The 18,089-nt window shown below is 42.0% G+C and overlaps 1 protein-coding gene across 1 annotated transcript in view; it reads left to right on the plus strand.

Moving 5' to 3' along the window:
* IL1RL1 (interleukin 1 receptor like 1) overlaps positions 1–17,586 on the plus strand; it is a 36,824-nt gene extending 19,238 nt beyond the window's left edge. The window contains 5 exon segments of the mRNA XM_067294820.1: positions 4,886–5,018; positions 5,110–5,267; positions 11,874–12,017; positions 12,785–12,943; positions 16,833–17,586. Of these exon segments, the coding sequence (XP_067150921.1) occupies positions 4,886–5,018; positions 5,110–5,267; positions 11,874–12,017; positions 12,785–12,943; positions 16,833–17,179 (941 nt within the window). The 3' untranslated portion in view covers positions 17,180–17,586.
* Positions 17,587–18,089: the final 503 nt, after the last annotated feature.

Genomic DNA, 18,089 nt, shown 5'->3' on the forward strand with positions numbered 1-18,089 from the left:
TGCACGTCCTGAGGCCAAGGAGCATCGACTGGCTCATGTCTATGTTGGCTTGGGTTATCCCCTGTAGAGCAGATTAGTCTGCTTGGAAGACAGTGGGAGCAGTGCAAGGAGTGAACTAACAAATAGCAGTGTGGACAGCCAGTGATGCAGAGCTTGTGCTCTGGCTCCCTTTTATTGAGGAGTATAAATATTCTCAGTGAATCAGATTCACCTCCCGTAACTTGAGGCATCAGTCTGCACACAGGTTTACCTGAGATAACATAAACTGAAATTAAATGATGTCGCCTCCCTGTAAGTTTGTGTGTAAACCACCATTTACTTTTCTTATTCCTCAGTAGTGCTAGGGAGAGGCCTATATAAGAGCCAGGCCTAAAACACAGCTCCCAGAGCACAGCAGAGGCAGTGAACAGAGGCAGTAGCTTGCACAGCAGTTCGCGCAGAAGGGTGCAAGAAGGCACCTTCGTTTCCAATCCTACTAGTGTACGCTTCCTCAGATATGGTTATGACATGCCACTGAGCACATTTCCCAGTAGCTGTTGGAGTTGCTGCATCAGCTGTGTCAGAGGCTTGGACCCAGACAGACCCTCTGACAGCTGATGCAGCTCTACAGGTCTCAGGCTGCAGAGAGTGCTTGGGGCCTCTCCGTGAGGCTTGGGCTGACAGTCAGCTCTCCTGCAGAAGGTGTGCTGTTGTTGACGAGTTGTGTCGTCAGGTAAGGGAGTTATGGGAGGAAGTCAGTAGGCTGTGTAGCATCCAAGAAGATGAGCAAGAGATAGACAGAGTATTCTTGGAGACCATACAGCTCCAGGAGTCCCAACCCCCCACAGCAGTGGAGTTGCCGGAGGGCTCTGTGCCATGTGAAATGGTACATCATAACACTGTGGAAGAAGGCTGGAAACTGGTCACTCCTTGTAGGAGGAGAAAGGCTCTTACTCCTCCTGAAGACTTGCAATTGATGAACAGGTTTAGTGCCCTCCAGGCTGAGGAGGAGATGGGCATGGCTTGCAACTGGACCAACAGACCCTGTGCCTTGCGGGGACACCCGGAAGAAGTGGCGAGTGATTGTTCTGGGTGACTCCCTGCTGCAGGGGACGGAGGCACCTATCTGCCAACCTGACCTCTTGTCTAGAAAGGTTTGTTGCCTGCCAGGGGCTTGAATACGAGATGTCATACAAAGACTGCCAAGGCTTGTCCACTCATCAGACTGTTACCCTCTGCTGCTCTTCCATGTGGGCACTAATGATACCAAGCGCAAACTGGAGACCATCAAGCAGGATTTCAGAGCTCTGGGGATGGTGGTCAAGGGTCTGGGAGCCCAGGTCATCTTCTCCTCAATCCTGCTGGTGAGGGGGATGGATGAGAGGAGGAGGAAATGGACTTTCCAAGTTAACAGCTGGCTGCGCTGCTGGTGTTGGCAACAGGGGTTTGGTTTCTATGACCATGGGACCCTGTTTGAAGATCGACAACTGCTGGGGAGAGATGGGATCCACCTCACTAAGTGGGGCACACGTGTCTTTGCCAACAGGTTGGCCAACCTGGTAAGGAGGGCTTTAAACTAGGAAAGATGGGGGAAGGGGAGAGTTATAGTGACAGGGTAGTTGGCAAAAGGCTGCTCAAGTCAGGATGCCTCCAACAGGTGAATGCAGCCAGGGAAATGCGCATGGGATGTGGCTATGGAGGACCCTCTTTTACCCCCCCTGGGAAACCTGCATGCTTGATCACCTCCCTGAAATGCCTGTACACCAATGCACGCAGCATGGGGAATAAACAGGAAGAACTAGAGATATGTGTGCGGTCGCAGGGCCATGATCTCGTTGCCATTACAGAGACATGGTGGGATAGCTCGCATGACTGGAGTGCTGTCATGGATGGCTACGTGCTTTTTAGGAAAGACAGGCCAGGAAAGCGAGGTGGCGGAGTTGCTCTTTATGTGAGAGAGCAACTGGAATGTACTGAGCTGTGCCTAGGGGTGGATGAAGAGCGAGTCGAGAGCTTATGGGTAAGGATCAAAGGGCAGGCTAGCATGGGTGACACTGTTGTGGGTGTTTACTACAGGCCACCTGATCAGGATGAGGAAGTCGATGAGGCCTTCTACAGACAGCTGGAAGTAGCCTCACGATCCCAGGCCCTGGTTCTCATGGGGGACTTCAACCACCCTGATATCTGCTAGAGAGACAACACAGCTAGGCACAAACAGTCCCGGAGGTTCCTGCAGAGCATTGGTGACAACTTCTTGACACAGGTGGTGGAGGAGCCAACAAGGAGAGGTGTGCTGCTGGACCTCGTACTAGCAAACAAAGAAGGACTGGTGGAAGATGTGAAGGTCGGGGGCTGCCTTGGCTGCAGTGACCATGAGATGGTGGAGTTCAGGATCCTGCGAGGAGGCAGCAGGGCACTAAGTAGGATCGCAACCCTGGACTTCAGGAGAGCAAACTTTGGCCTCTTCAGGGACCTACTTGGAGGAATCCCATGGGTTAGGGCCCTAGAAGGAAGGGGCATTCAAGAGAGCTGGTTAATATTCAAAAATCACTTCCTCCAGGTTCAAGAGCGGTGCATCCCTATGAGTAGGAAGTCAAGCAAAGGAGGTAGGAGACCTGCATGGATGAGCAAGGAGCTCCTGGCAAAACTCAAGCAGAAGAAGGAAGTATACAGAAAGTGGAAAGGGGGACAGGCCACTTGGGAGGAATATAGGAACGTTGTCAGAGTATGCAGGGATGTGATGAGGAAGGCCAAGGCCAATCTGGAATTAAATCTGGCAAGGGATGTCAAGGACAACGGGAAGGGCTTCTTCAAATACATCAGTAGCAAAAGGAAGACTAGGGAAAATGTGGGCCCATTGCTGAATGGGGTGGGTGCCCTGGTGACGAAGGATGCAGAGAAGGCAGAGTTACTGAATGCCTTCTTTGCTTCAGTCTTTACTGCTCAGGCCAGCCCTCAGGAATCCCAGACCCTGGAGGCAAGAGAGAAAGTCTGGAGAAAGAAAGACTTTCCCTTGGTGGAGGAGGAGTGGGTTAGAGATCATTTAAGCAAACTTGACACCCACAAATCCATGGGCCCCGATGGGATGCACCCATGACTGCTGAGGGAGCTAGCGGATGTTATTGCTAGGCTCCATCATCTTAAAAAAGTCATGGAGAACAGGAGAGGTGCCTGAGGACTGGTAGAAAGCCAATGTCACTCCAATCTTCAAGAAGGGCAAGAAGGGGGACCCAGGAAACTACAGGCCAGGCAGCCTCACCTCCATCCCTGGAAAGGTGATGGAACAGCTCATTCTGGATGCCATCTCTAAGCATGTGGAGGAAAAGAAGGTGATCAGGAGTAGTCAGCATGGCTTCACCAAGGGGAAATCCTGCTTAACCAATCTGATAGCCTTCTGTGATGGAATGAGTGCCTGGGTAGATGAGGGGAGAGCAGAGGATGTTGTCTACCTTGACTTCAGCAAGGCTTTTGACACTGTCTCCCATAACATCCTCATAGGCAAGCTCAGGAAGTGTGGGTTAGATGAGTGGACAGTGAGGTGGATTGAGAACTGACCGAATGGCAGAGCTCAGAGGGTTGTGATCAGCGGCGCAGAGTCTAGTTGGAGGCCTGTAGCTAGCGGTGTCCCCCAGGGGTCAGTACTGGGTCCAGTCTTGTTCAACTTCTTCATCAATGACTTGGATGAAGGGACAGAGTGCACCCTCAGCAAGTTTGCCGATGATACCAAACTGGGAGGAGTGGCTGATGCACCTGGGAGGGCTGTGCTGCCATTCAGAGAGACCTGGACAGGCTGGAGAAGTGGGCGGAGAGGAACCTCATGAAGTTCAACAAAGGCAAGTGCAGGGTATCTGCACCTGGGGAGGAATAACCCCATGCACCAGGACAGGTTGGGGGTTGACCTGCTGGAGAGCAGCTTTGCGGAGAAGGACCTGGGAGTCCTGGTGGACAACAAGTTGACCATGAGGCAGCAATGTGCCCTTGTGGCCAAGAAGGCCAATGGTATCCTGGGGTGCATTAGGAAGAGTGTTGCCAGCAGGTCAGGGGAGGTGATCCTTCCCCTCTACTCAGCCCTGGTGAGGCCACATCTGGAGTACTGCGTCCAGTTCTGGGCTCCCCAGTACAAGAGGGATGTGGCACTACTGGAGCAAGTCCAGCGGAGGGCTACGAAGATGATTAGGGGACTGGAGCACCTCTTCTATGAGGAAAGGCTGTGAGAGCTGGGCCTGTTTAGCTTGGAGAAGAGAAGGCTGAGAGGAGATCTTATCAATGTGTACAAGTATCTGAAGGGAGGGTGTCAAGAGGATGGGACCAGACTCTTTTCAGTGGTGCCGAGCGACAGGACGCGAGGCAATGGGCACAAACTGAAACACAAACAATTCCATCTGAACATGAGGAAACACTTTTTCACTGTGAGGGTGGCAGAGCACTGGAACAGGTTGACCAGAGAGGCTGTGGAGTCTCCTTCTCTGGAGATATTCAAAACCCGCCTGGACATGGTCCTGTACAACGTGCTCTAGGTGACCCTGCTTGAGGAGGGGAGTTGGACTAGATGATCTCCAGAGGTCCCTTCCAATCTCAACCATTCTGTGATTCTGTGAACAATTGCTTAAGTGGGTTAAGCACCACCAAGTGAAGTCTATATTGCCTTCCTAACCCAATAGAAATATAAATAATTCGTTTTGTAATCCTTTTTGCTACAGTGGATCATTTGTTTAAACCTTCCTTTACTATTTCTTCTTAAGTATCTTCTATGCATCCTATTTCAGCCTTAATTCAGAAAAAAAGTTAGAATTGTTAAGGCAAAACTGGAAGATAGTGTGAAGATTTGTAGAAAAAGATGTTATGAGGAAAATAGTTATACTTGTTTTCTTCATGGAATATTTACAAGTCTCTATATCTTGATTAGGTGCTGCATTGATTCTGAAATGTCAGGCCCGTCTGGGGATTAAGAAGCAGCCTGTTGCTGTTGTCACATGGGATGTGAATAACATTCCTGTAAAAAACTTAGATTTTTCAAGATTTCTTGAAGAAACTCATTTGTAAGTACATATAACATGGAATAATCTTTCTTCTGTGCAAATTGTGCCTAGGTATTAACAGCCAACAATAACAGCTCTTTCTCTCTATTAGTTTTGAAGGACAAGATCAAGAGTATTATAGAGAGACCACTTTACGTATTACTGAAATAAAACAGGAGGATCTTCAGGCAAATTTCACATGTGTAGCAATGAATGAAATGGAGAACACAAAGGCCACAGTGACATTAAAAATGAAGGAACAATGTAAGGGTAGGATTTTTTCTTTTTATATTCTTACAGTCTTTACACTCAGTTTGAAATGTCAAAAATATGTTGGTGATATTATTATTTCCATTAACAAAAGAAAAAAAGAGTCTGCTATGTAATGAAGTCAGAAGCAAGATTTCCATGGCTTCAGTAGGCCACAAAATTTCTCAGGGTAGCCTCTGCCCGGTAGGGGGCATTACTCAAATGGTACCAGTGAGAGATTATGAAGAACAGGACAATGTTCCAGCACTTCATGAAGAATATCCTGTTTCTAGGATGATCATGCTTAGTGGCAAATTTCTCTTGCCTTGAAGGCATGCATTGCACCTGAATTTGAAGCACACTGGTTTAATGCAGTCTGCTATAGAAAAAGGATTCATGTTGTAAAGGAGCATCTGTAAATGAGTGCCTGGCAAAGAACTGACCTCTTCTTTTGTCAGCATTGTTAAAATGTATTGTGAGAAGCAGAGATTCACCTTCTTTTGAGAATCAAGCTGTTGTTTCTAGTGCAGAACAATGACAGAAAATAAGCAAACTTTAAAAGCAGAGTTTCAGCTGCCAGTGTGCCAGTTTGCTTTCCTTCCCTCATGTTCCCTCCCTTCCTCTTTCCCATACCGCATCCATCACTGTAGTGCCTTGTTTTTTAGTTGAACATTAAGTTGTGTGATTAACTTTGGCCACGTCTGGCTTCATCCTCTCTCCCTCTGTTGACTGTGTGCCAGACAGAGTTGTGAGTGCCACATTGAAAGCTTTCTCTTGGTTTCATTTTTGAAGTCATGGTTCCAGTCATTTCTGTCAGAAAAGGAAAGGCAAAGGCAGTAAATGGTGAGGTCTAAGATGGTCTTTAGTTCCTATGGGAATTTGTTCCATGGTGGTAGTCAGACCCTGGAGCAGACACTGTCTCCAGCACTAGCGTTTGACTCCTATGGTACAGATGATTGTGCCTGTGGAGACACAACAAGAAGCTGTGGTCAATGGCTTCCCTTCTTATTCTTTCAGATATGCTGAGTCACCAGGGACCTTGAGAAGAAATCAAGAGGCCTTTAACTTGACTTAGTTTTCTATGAGAGAATGATGCAAAGAGTAGGAACAGGTTGACTGTGATCTGCACAGAAACATGTAATGCACCATTCTTGACTATTTATGACTTCCTACAGGATTATGGCTTCAAACCTAGACATATTTCCTTGCTGTAGCCTAGAGAGAAAGGGATGTAGGTGAATTATAACAGAGGATAGGTCATGATTCAGCAGACAGCACAGAATCCCACTGAAGGAAGGTAAGAGGAGATGTTTTATTTGGATATTACTAAGTGAGTGAGAGTGTAGCACAGCTCAGGAAGCTAGCAGCACACATCAGCCCTGGCTGAATTACCTGAGTGTGGAAGTGTACTTGCATGAAAGGGAAGGAAACTGGAGTGTAGTACTGAGTAATGCTTCCTGCTCTAATTCAGCCAATACAAGTCCTTTATTGACCCCCATACAAACTATATGAAGGAATGACTATGTGAAGGAATGAATATATTTGATATTCTGTATTCATTAAGTGATTCATTAAGTCTGATTCCTTCTGTACACAAATCTTATTTTGTTTTTATCCATAGGTCTTCAGTAAATGTTCATGAAAGCTCTTGACTGTGACCCACTTTGCTGCTGCCTGTTTTGTGTGGATGTCTATCCCCTTCTCCTTGTTGCTGCTATTGTCAAGATGCCCGCTTCTGTTATTCACCACTGTTGGTGTAAGCAATGCTACATCCAGAAATGGTTATGTTCTGCTTTAGTTTTCTTCACTTGCTCCTCACACAGCTCAGCGATATTTATGCTAAAACAATGATAGCTTGCCTCTAAGTATAATAAACATGCTGCAGGGATTTCTTTGTGCCTCACGCCCTGTAAATATGCAGTAAAAATATGTATTGTTCTTTTTGTTTTTTTTTTGTTTTAATGAAAAAGCAGGTTTTAAAAAATCTATGGTTGTTCCTTTGTCTTTTCTGCAGCCTACCTTTTGTCGCCCACTTACTATAATGTTAATGGGCTTTCACACACAATCTTGCTCTGTATTCTGGATTTTTCTCATGACATTCAGCAAGGCTTACATTATGATTATTTGTAGCACAGATTTCTGATAGGTAGTAGGAGATCAATAGGTGTTCTGCCACCTGCTACTGAAATTAGGCAGTTTTGGGGTCGTTTTATGAACTATTTAAATGGTGTGCAGTAGCACAGATGACAGGTTAATGGAGGAAGTGAAAACGATGTAGGTGTAATCGCATTAGAGCTCCTCTGTGTTAGAACCTGTTCAGTCTTACAGTAATAAATAGTCTCTCTCTTCAAAAACTTGCTGAAAGAGTGATTTGGCCCATCACATAGAAAGATTCAATGGGAACCAGGAATTAATTCTAATCGTCTGAGTCATGATTAAATACTTTAACCACTAGTTCATTGTTAGCAGCATCATTATAATTAATTAATAATTTACATTGATAACAATAGTAATCCACATAAGAATAAAAAATTGCTAAAGAGAACAGTGAAGAAAAAATGAGAGGTTTCTATCACAGGCAAGGGTGGTGACAGCTGTTTGTTTTTATCTTCATAGCAAAAAAATATACTCCCTTAATACTGCCAGGAAAGGTTGTGATTGGCAAAACTGCTTAACTTTTCACAGGAAAAAAGTGTATTTTTCAGTTTAGGATATATGCTATGTAAATATGCACATATTCACATGTGTATGTGAAGAAAAGTGCAGGAAGGTGAATGTAGTATCTGTCCTAAGGATTTATTTTCACTTGTCTTTTTAAATATGAGATAAATGCTGCAACTCAACACCTGCTAAGAGAAACTAATTAGCTCTTTAGAAATGATCTACATAATCTACGTATGTCAGTTACCAGAAGTAATGCAATGCAGTCAGCTCCATTTGGTGTGATTTGGCATTATCCAGATGAGGAACGCTTTGTCTTTCAGACACAGGGAAATCAGACAAATTCTTTATCTGTTTTAAAAGCAGAATTTTAATGAGGATTTGGCTATGAACTTTGACAATTTCTATAACTATGTTCTTGCTTTCACCTATCCCATCAGGAAGTGCTAATGTCTGCATCTTTCAACTGCTGCTGCTACATTCACAGGCTGCTTCTTCTCATGCTGAGGAAGTTCTTTGTCTTATCTCATCCATCCCCTGCACAGTCTTTGTTCATCCCCAGGCAACATGGAACCATTCTGCAACACAATTTCCCTTCTTTCTTCTCTCCATTTTTCCTGAGGTTCTCTGGTATCTTCTGACTCCTTAATGTTCTTAAAAATATTCCTGATGTCTCTTAATCCTTCTTTACAGAAAATATGGGCTGCCTCATTTCCTGCCATATCTTTCAGTCCTAAGTCTCCCTTTGTAATTCCAGAAATGGCGATCATCACATATTCCACATTTCCTCTCTACCACAAGATGCGCTCTGAGATCTTCTGCATAACTTTTTGTGTGGTGTTGGTCTCTGTTCACTGTAAGGCTGAGGAATTTGTCTTTTAATTCCCTTTTCTTCCTCCTTTCATGGCTAAGATGTAGCTAGTCTTGCCAGACACCTGGCAAGAGGCAGGGACTCTGCCTGCCAGACTACTCCCAGTTGCCCTCCACAGCTGCTTGGTACCTCTCATGCTGGAAGATATGATCTCTCCAATATGAGACAAACTGACTAGCTGTACTGTTCAAGCAAATTCAGCTCATTTTGAGTGCAATAGATTGACACTCACAGGAGTAGTTCTGCTGGCAGACCTGGGACACTGTTAACTCCTGACAGAGAGGCAATGACAAGTAATTGTCGAAATACTGAAAGTGTTAATTCCTTCCACCAGCAGAGCTAGGTCAGGATAGGAACATTGTTTCAGCATCCCTTGAATCTGTCTTCTAGGGAATACAAGGGCTGTCTGAACATCTCCAAAATGCTTCCCTGTTAATTAAAATATAAGCTGCTACTGGCTTCTTCTAGTCCCCTGTCTTCATTCAGAGGTGATTAAATCACTGGCATTACATGGGTCTGACCTGCAAGTATCATCTTGTTTCTTCCTGAGTTAGTATTGCTCACTTCTCATTGACAAACAGGTGTAAAATGGCTAGAGGAATAAAAATCTTCCTGTTGTGAACTCTCTGCTATGTACGATGCCAGAAATTCCCATCATTCTGAATTGAGTTCAGCCCAGAACATCAAGTCTACTCTTCCTCAGAGATGTTTAACACCGGACCTAACCTTTTGGCTCATCCCTGGTAGATGGATGTGGACAGGAATTCCAGATCCAGCTCTCTGCTTTTACTATCTGGGTGTGTTCAACTACAAAGCCAATGAAGTTATAAAAAAAGTTCTTCAGCATCTGTCCGGAGATGCCTTCAGATGTTCTTTTCTGACTTATTTTCTTTGGTCTCTAAGATATTGTTTTTTTTGTGAGCAGATAATTATGTATTCTCATTACTTTTGAATACAAGTAAGTAGTTTTAAAAGACTATTCATGAACTCTCTGATGCTAAATGATGCAGTGAAGTCAAATGGAACATCAGGATCGGAATAGCCTTGTTCAGGGCCTCCAAAAGTGGCTTCTGGCTGCTGCCCTCATTGTGCTGAATTATAGATGATTTATTCCAGAGAAATGAGAGGCTTACTGAGAACTGAACCTGCTCTTCCAGGAAGACTCCTGTGGGGTTTCTTGTCTGAGGCTTTACAAGTTTTATAAGCACAGGAAAGTTATGACTTTTTCAGCCTTGGTCTGATCAGCAGAAAATTAAATGTAAACAGCTCCTTTAAGGTTCATAATTACAGAAGCTGCTGTTAGAACTTGTTTATTTTTCTAGCTATTTGCCAGATATGTAGGCAATGGGTTAGAACAGTGTTTGTGCAAGCACACTGTCAACAAATGAAATAGTAAGAAACAGTGGCAATCTGTTCCTTGGATCATCCTCACCAAGTAGTGGGAGGAGTTTTCTGATATTGTCTGTGTGTGTATTAATGGGGAAAATGGATCAAATCATAAATTTGAAGAAGTCCACAAGGGCAACATTCCTTCATAGGCACCATATGACATAGTTGCTGCTACTAGATAGCCAGACTCCCCTATAAAGGCAACTGGTTGTTTGTTTGCCCACATTAATCTTATTGGAGGGATGTTTCCCAAGACCTCCCAGTTCTGGTGCAAGTAGGCTTCATCAGGTGCCTGATGGCATGATGTTTCTTTTTCTCTTTAAATGGCCAAGAAACCACAGAAAAGTCCCAAAGCAGTTGTATTATTACAAATAGAGGGTGATGAATTGTCATACTGGGCAGGAATAAGTAGGTGAAGAAGAGGGATTGCAAATAGAAATCTCTTACCCTGGTTTAGCCATCGAAAAGAAAATGTACATGGAAGTGCTCTGAGTCTACATATTAAAACCAAGAGGAATGGAAATATGTATCATTTACTTGTTCTGGAGCAGATTTCTACTATGAGGCAACTACCATTACTCTTCCTTCCAAAAGGATAATGCATTCTCCTTGTATAACTGCTGTATAAATTCTTTGATATTTTAATTTCAAACCTGGCTATCTGGAATTCATACTGTTTTCAGTACTGAATCCTGGATGAATTCAATACATCCAGGACATAGGCCAAAAATGTCTTCTTCACCTTTGAGGCTGTAACAGTCTGTGGATTTAAGCTTTTGAACTCCCTAAGGTTGGAGGAAGTTAGAAATTATCTTGCCTCTAGCTCCCATCATCTCTTACTGCAGCAGGACCAGATGTCATGTAGAGAATGTACACATCTAGACTGACTTCAATTACATGAATTACAGAGCAAGAGGAACTTTGGGCTGTTACAGGAACACAGATATTCCCAAGAAGAATGTCAATCACAACCTTATCCAAAATTAGCTGCAAGTTGACAATAGCACAGAACTGATGGCTGCAGTCCTTGGTAGTCTCTAAGGCTGACGATCAGATTCAAGAGCTCTTCCAAGAGGGAAGCTGGAACTGAAGTGGGTGACTTCTTTCTTTCTAATTTTTCCTTACTCATCATTGGTATTTTATGCTACCCAAAGGAAAAGGAGGGGGAGAATCTCATCTACCTCCAAAATAGTTTATCTAATTTTTATGAACAAGACTTGTTCTGGTTTCCTGTTTGTTTTACATACTTTGTTCTTATCTTACAGATTTTATTATTTGCACGTTTGTCTGTACCCTGTTTGTACATCTATACCACAAGTCTCTGCTTACCCATTTGTGGCTACTTACTATTTTTATACTTATGCTCAGCTGTGTTACAAAATGCATATATACTGTTGTTGTTTATGTTATTAACAGTGTTACAATGTTACAAAATACTTGTACATTGTTGCCAGCTGCGGTAGTTTAGTATACTTCTGTCTATGTTCAAAGCAAGCAACAATTACACTCTCCTTAGTATGTTTCTGCAAAACAGAGGTGCAACAGGCCTCTCTTTTGGCTACACCAACTCAGAAGGAAAAAGTTTTGCAGTCTCTGTTGAGAGCTCCTTAAATACATACCAGAAGTAAGGATATGAGAGGCTGAGGTTTCAGCCCACACGTTAACTTCTGTAGAGCTAATACTTTCTTTATTTCTCTTCTTTGCAGTGGATCATCCCAGTGTCCTCATGATCATAGGATTTCTAGTTCTGTTAATAATAATAGCAGTCTGTGTTGTACTTTATCAGTCTTTCCGAGTTGATATTGTCCTATTATATCGGGAGATATTTCAACACTACTCAGTCAAGGATGGTGAGTAAGAATTGTGCAAAAAGATTAAAAAAAAAAAAAAGAGGAAGAGGCATATCATATGGAAGTGTCTGAATCTGAAAGTTTCTCACTAAACTCATATGACCTCAGAGCCTGATTCGTCACTCTCTCGTGCCTTCTGAAATCCTTCAGGCTAAGGAAGGGATACGATGATCTCCACCAGATAGGAAGAAAGGAAACAGATATAAAGGAAAACAGATTTGAAAGAAATGAAGAACAAAAAAGACAGAAGGAAATATTTGACTTGGTACTTGGTTCTGACTGTAAGACCACTTCCTGAGTAAAGAGGTCTTTTACTCAGAAATATGATATTTCATGGGAACAATGAGTAATTTCCTCAAGGATGAAGAATTCAAGTGGAGCGTCTTGTCTAATAAGACAAAGGCTGTTAACAGTCTATTGTATTACTGAAATAACAAATGCTGAGCTTCATCTCTATTTCATCCTAATGTGCACTGGTCAATTGAATTCTTACTCTACATACTTTGGGATACAGCCTTCATAATACAGAGGCCGGTTTCCTCAAATTTACAAATGCACAAGACATGACAACTGAGCATAGAAAACACCAAATATGCACAGTCTCTATTTTTCAAACATGTCCAGTGATATATATTATTCAGATTAGCATTATTATTCAAATTAGATATATTTCAAAGACTATTTTTCTAATTTCTTTTCTAGCTCTTGCAATAAACAGCTCTAATCCATGTTAATGTAATGAACTTTCTTCTTGTTCTGCCTTGCAGATGGGAAGATATATGATGCATATGTTATCTACCCCAAAGGCCACACCAGCAAAGTGAATTTTGTGGAACATTTTGTTTACCAAATTCTGCCAGGTGTTCTAGAAAATGAATGTGGATATAAATTATGCATTTATGGGAGAGATATATGTCCTGGAGAAGGTAAGTTTCAGACTATATTAGGCACTGAATGACTTGTGAAGTTGGAGTGAATTGCGATTCTACTCCCTTTTGGGAATATAGGAGGTCCCTCTACATTCCTAAGCAGGCTACTCATCTCATCAGCAGCTGTGTGTGTGTGTTGTTCTTTCAGGCAAGGTAATGAAATGGCACTTCACTTGGTGGTGTTCTAAGGAAAGTAAGCTGTAGGGTAGTAGCACAAATTGTTTACCACCTCCTTGGGTCATGCAGAAAACGTGGCCTGAACTGTGACACTTTTAGACATACACCTGCTCTTTGGGTAGTGAACTGCATAGCATTATTCAGGCAAAGCCACAACAAAACCATGCATGAGCAGGTCTACAAGAAACTGAAGAGGAGAAAACCACAGATTAAGTTGAGAAATTAATCCTGCTGTTATCACTCAGAGATTTTTAATCTGTGACAAGGGTGTTCAAGTTACAGGAAGTTCAACTTCTATTCACTGAAATGACCTACTTTCACTTGACACAATTCCCAGTATTAATCAAGGAGGCATTTATTCCATTTTGCTTGTCTTCCAAACTGGATTTAATCTGTAAAGTTAATCTGTGTTATTTTTCATATGGACATCTCTACATTATCTCCTATGTTGGCAGGCATCTAGGTGCTTTCTGCCTTCCTCCAGAGCTGACATGTCTGTTGATCTTGTGCTCTGGTGTTCTGTGGACTAGATGCTCTCTCCCTGTCAGAATGAAATCATGAAGCCAATGTTGACACATTTTCAATTGCACATTTCTGAAATCAGCACTGGGCCAGATGTCATTCATCTGCCTAGAGCTGGGATAAGATCCTTGATCTCCTTCTCTTCTGGAGAGTGGCAAAAGTTCTGCCAACCCTTGAGAAAAGCCACTGCAACAAAGATGTAAAAAAATGCTACATAGGTGGCCGAGCCAGGCCATACCCAGCATACCAGACACAGAACAAGGAACTAACAGTAGTTCATGAAACTGTCATTGATAAAAGCTTACGCAATCTGTTCAAGTGATTAGGGACAGGAAAATGTTTTGTTATGGGACATCACTGTTCAGCTGTGGTTTAGGGAGGGCAAACACAAAGAAAACTGTGCATGGTATACAGTGAGGTGAAGACTCTGGGACTAACAGAGAATCTAACAAGTTGCCTGAAAACAAAGACTTTTTTACTGTACAAAGCCATGAATTGGTGCCTGTAAAGCAGGAGTTTGCCAGACTGAAGACTCATGCTGCCATTCTTGGACAGTGAGTATCTTTCATTTGATTTATTCAGTCTGATTTCAGTCTTATTCAGACTGCTGTCCTTCTTGCTCTCTTCTTGCTTACTTTCATAGCCTCCTGTTTTTCCCTTCCTTGTCCATTCTCTTCCCCTGAAATGCTTCCACTTGGATGAAAGAGATATTCAGAATCTGCCTGTCACTGGGAGCACTTAAAAGTTCACTGCTTCCAGGCAGTTGGACATTTACCTATACGCTTTCCCATCTTAGTCACCTGCCTCTCTTGATTCCAGTTTATTCCTTGCTTTTTCTCAAAATGGCAATCTTCTGCTCTTGAGCCTTTTGTTGAGGGTACCAGATTCTGAAATCCAAAACCTTAGAATTGAAAATATGCTAAGTGCAGAACTAATCAGGAGTATTTTAAATGCATACCACTTCTAGTTACTCTGATCTTTCCTGAACATATATCATAGCATTTGATGAATCATATTTTTCACTGCAAGACTCCATGTATTTCAGAAAAAAAAACCCTGTTCAGAGGATATGAAATGGAATAATCATTTTGAGAAGTGTTCATGACTCTTAGTTCCAGAGCAGAGCTTTGTAACTTGTAACTTATGTTCTCCCAATAATACCGAAAGTTAAGCAGAATGATCCAAGTGAAGAACATCACTACACAGCTGTTGGGCTCCCATCTGCCTTCTTAAACTAGCATTCCTTCTGTTTTCCTGGTCATACTGATTAATGGCATTTTCTACAACATAACAACTGTCTGAAGAGGTTCAAATGCAAGTATTACCCAGTAAACCAAGCGGTTTCATCAACATCACCTTCTGCTCTATTCCTGTCCTGCCAATTGTGTTCTTTGCCACAGAGTCTAACACTGCCAGAGCTGCTGTATCTATAATAATAATAAAAAAAACCCCATAAAAATAGGCAATGACTGGACCACTGTTGCACATAGCCAAGTATCCTATCTCTAACATTTGCCATGGGCAAAGACCTGGAAAAGAATTTAAGAACAGGACAGGCTTACATGATACTTCCTCTATTGTATTCTCCCAGTAGTTTGTGGACTTCAGAGACTGGAATTTTTGTGTGTAATAGGTGCTGACAGATTTTTCTTTCACAGCATTTTCTGCCACTTTTTGAACCCATATAAACTTCTGGCATTCACAAAACTGGTCACAATGATAGCTGAAATATTTGCAGCATGCAGCACATCTTTCCCCCTGTCACAAGTATGGCATCACAAATCCAAATGGAAAGGAATATACCATCTCAGTTCCATGGTCTCTCAGTCCTGGGCACAATGGACTGCATCTCAAAACTTCAAGAGAGAATTTTAAAACTGTTGTTGTGGGAACTAAACATACAGCCATTGCTGTTTACCTTATTTTTCTCATATTCCACAGGTTTTCCTAACATCTGGCTAATTTAATGAAAAAGAAGAAAATGAAAGCAGTTAGAACTGCTAAACATCACAGAAAGGCAAATTGTTTGTGGAGAATACTCTCAGGGTTGAGAAATAGGGAAGAGAAGTCATTCAAGGGATCCTATTCTTGATCTAGGGACTAAAAAAACTGTATCTCTCTGAGACTGAGAAGACGCTTGCAATGGCTTAGCAGGCCCTGGCAAAGGAAAAGAAGATGCAAATGATTTAATGATATCATCAGTAAATCAGTGGCTTTGTCAAAAACATGCTACATCACCTTTCCTTAGCTCCCACCTCCTTCCTTTTGCCCAGCATCACATGCTCCCACCCAAACTCCAGCTTTTATTCTACAGGAAACTCTTCTGATTGGCTCGGACCAGCATTTCAATAGAAAGGCTCTCATCTGCAGTGTTCTTCACACAGTCATCATGGCAGGTCATTGAGAATAGCAGCTCCTGGAAGCTTGACTTGGAGCTTCCCAAACTAACTCAGATGTTTGTCCCATAGCATGCCAGCTCTTGAGTTCCCTAGGCACAACCCTCCATCATTACTGCCCTAATTGTGGTTGATCAGCCCTTCCTAACCTGGCAGTGGGCAAGGAGAAAAACACCCTTTATCACCCTGAAATACAAATGCCACAGCTGCCCCATCCAGACTTGCAGCACAGTCATTTGACACTTCAGCAACTTGATACTTGTTTCATAAGTCCTCTTTGTGCACTGCTTGGTGCTCTAGGTGAGGCAGCAGGGTGGATGCCAACACAATACACAGGTTAGCATATAAATTAGCATGCTGTAGCTCAGGAGACTTAATGCACCCTCTACAAGTAAATAAGGCTCTTAGAAGTAATAGTCACCAAAATGTCCTCAAATGGCTAATTTTCATTAGTAAGTATTGCAGGATCTGTCTTTAAATCACTAACCTGAATGGTATACAATTCCTTATATGGAAACGGATCAAGCACAAATTTGGTGCACAAATTTGGTGTAATCTGGAAATTCCTAACAATTCCTAAGTATAGGTAAAATATTAAGGTTTCAGTTAAAGAGAACATCTGAAAGGAAACTTTGATTACTGTGAGCCCTTCAGCTTTTTTCCTAATGAAAAAAACTGTATTGAAGTGAGACAGGTTATTTCTGGTTAAAAAGCAATGGAAACGAAATGCCTAAACACAAAATAGTTTATAAGAGAGATTTCATGGTCTCCATATTCTTGTACATTTTTAGATACAGCCAGTGCAATTGAAAAGAGGATACAGAAGAGCAGACGGCTGATCATCATTCTAACACACCAGTCGATTCATTGTGAAGATCTTGCTTATGATCAGCATATTGCTTTATACAGTGCCCTCATTCAAAATGATACGAAGGTGATCCTTCTGGAAATGGAGACAATTGGGACTTATGAGAAGCTTCAGGAATCTCTTAGGTATATTATTAAGCGGCAAGGTACCGTCAAATGGAAAGATCCATGCACAGGACACCCACTGTCATCCAATTCTAAGTTCTGGAAACATGTGAGGTACCACATGCCACTGACACACAAGACTTCATACTCAGCTAATGCTGTGTGAACAGTGAGTCTAAGAAAATACTGATATATTATCAGCCTGAACCACACACCTACATCTCCTTTTTCTTTCAGTAGGCACAGAATTTTGCAGTATGGAAGTTTGGCTGTGTTTTTTCACTTTTTTTCAGTCCTTCAATTGAGTAAAGATGAGGTAAACTGAAAAAGCAGGTCTGGGGAATTGAACAATTTGTAGAGGTATCAGAATTCTTTAAATAAATCATTTAGACTGAGTGCAGCATTTATGTCCTGAATTGACATGGGAAATACAATGTACACATATTCTTTCTATATATACATATACATACAACTGAAAGTTTTGATGCTGAATAGCTGAATATTCTGCAGGTTTGCATTATGTTTCAAATGCATATGATTCAATAAATGTCTTCTGCATTATTCTACTAGAAATTATAGTGTTTTCCTTTTGTTCATTTCTACCACCACTTATTCCTTATTGATTCAGTAATAATAGTCATATTATGAAACCTGATTCTTCTCGAGCAGGGATGGCTTAGTAAAGGGCTCTTCTGAGACTGATGTGAGTACAGCATTTTTTTAAAATGCAGTGTTACGGGAAAGGAATACATACGTATTGTGACATATATATATATATATATAATGAATCTCACACAAAAGGGAATTTATTTGACTTGATAGCACTATTACAAAGTGATTCTATATTTAGAACTGTTAAATATACTTTTATGATTAGAACAAATAGAGAAAAATAGTATTTTAATCTTTACTACTGTTATTATATCTGCAGATAGAAAATAATTTTTAAAATTTAATGTATAATTTTGTACACTGCTAGCATTCCTTTAAGCTACCTGAAGAAGAGACTGACTGCATTTTCCCAACAACCAGTAATAACATTTTGTTTTCTGCTTTGACCTTATGCGTGGTTACAA

Source organism: Apteryx mantelli, chromosome 1, assembly GCF_036417845.1.
Source record: "Apteryx mantelli isolate bAptMan1 chromosome 1, bAptMan1.hap1, whole genome shotgun sequence".
Lineage (NCBI taxonomy): Eukaryota > Metazoa > Chordata > Aves > Apterygiformes > Apterygidae > Apteryx > Apteryx mantelli.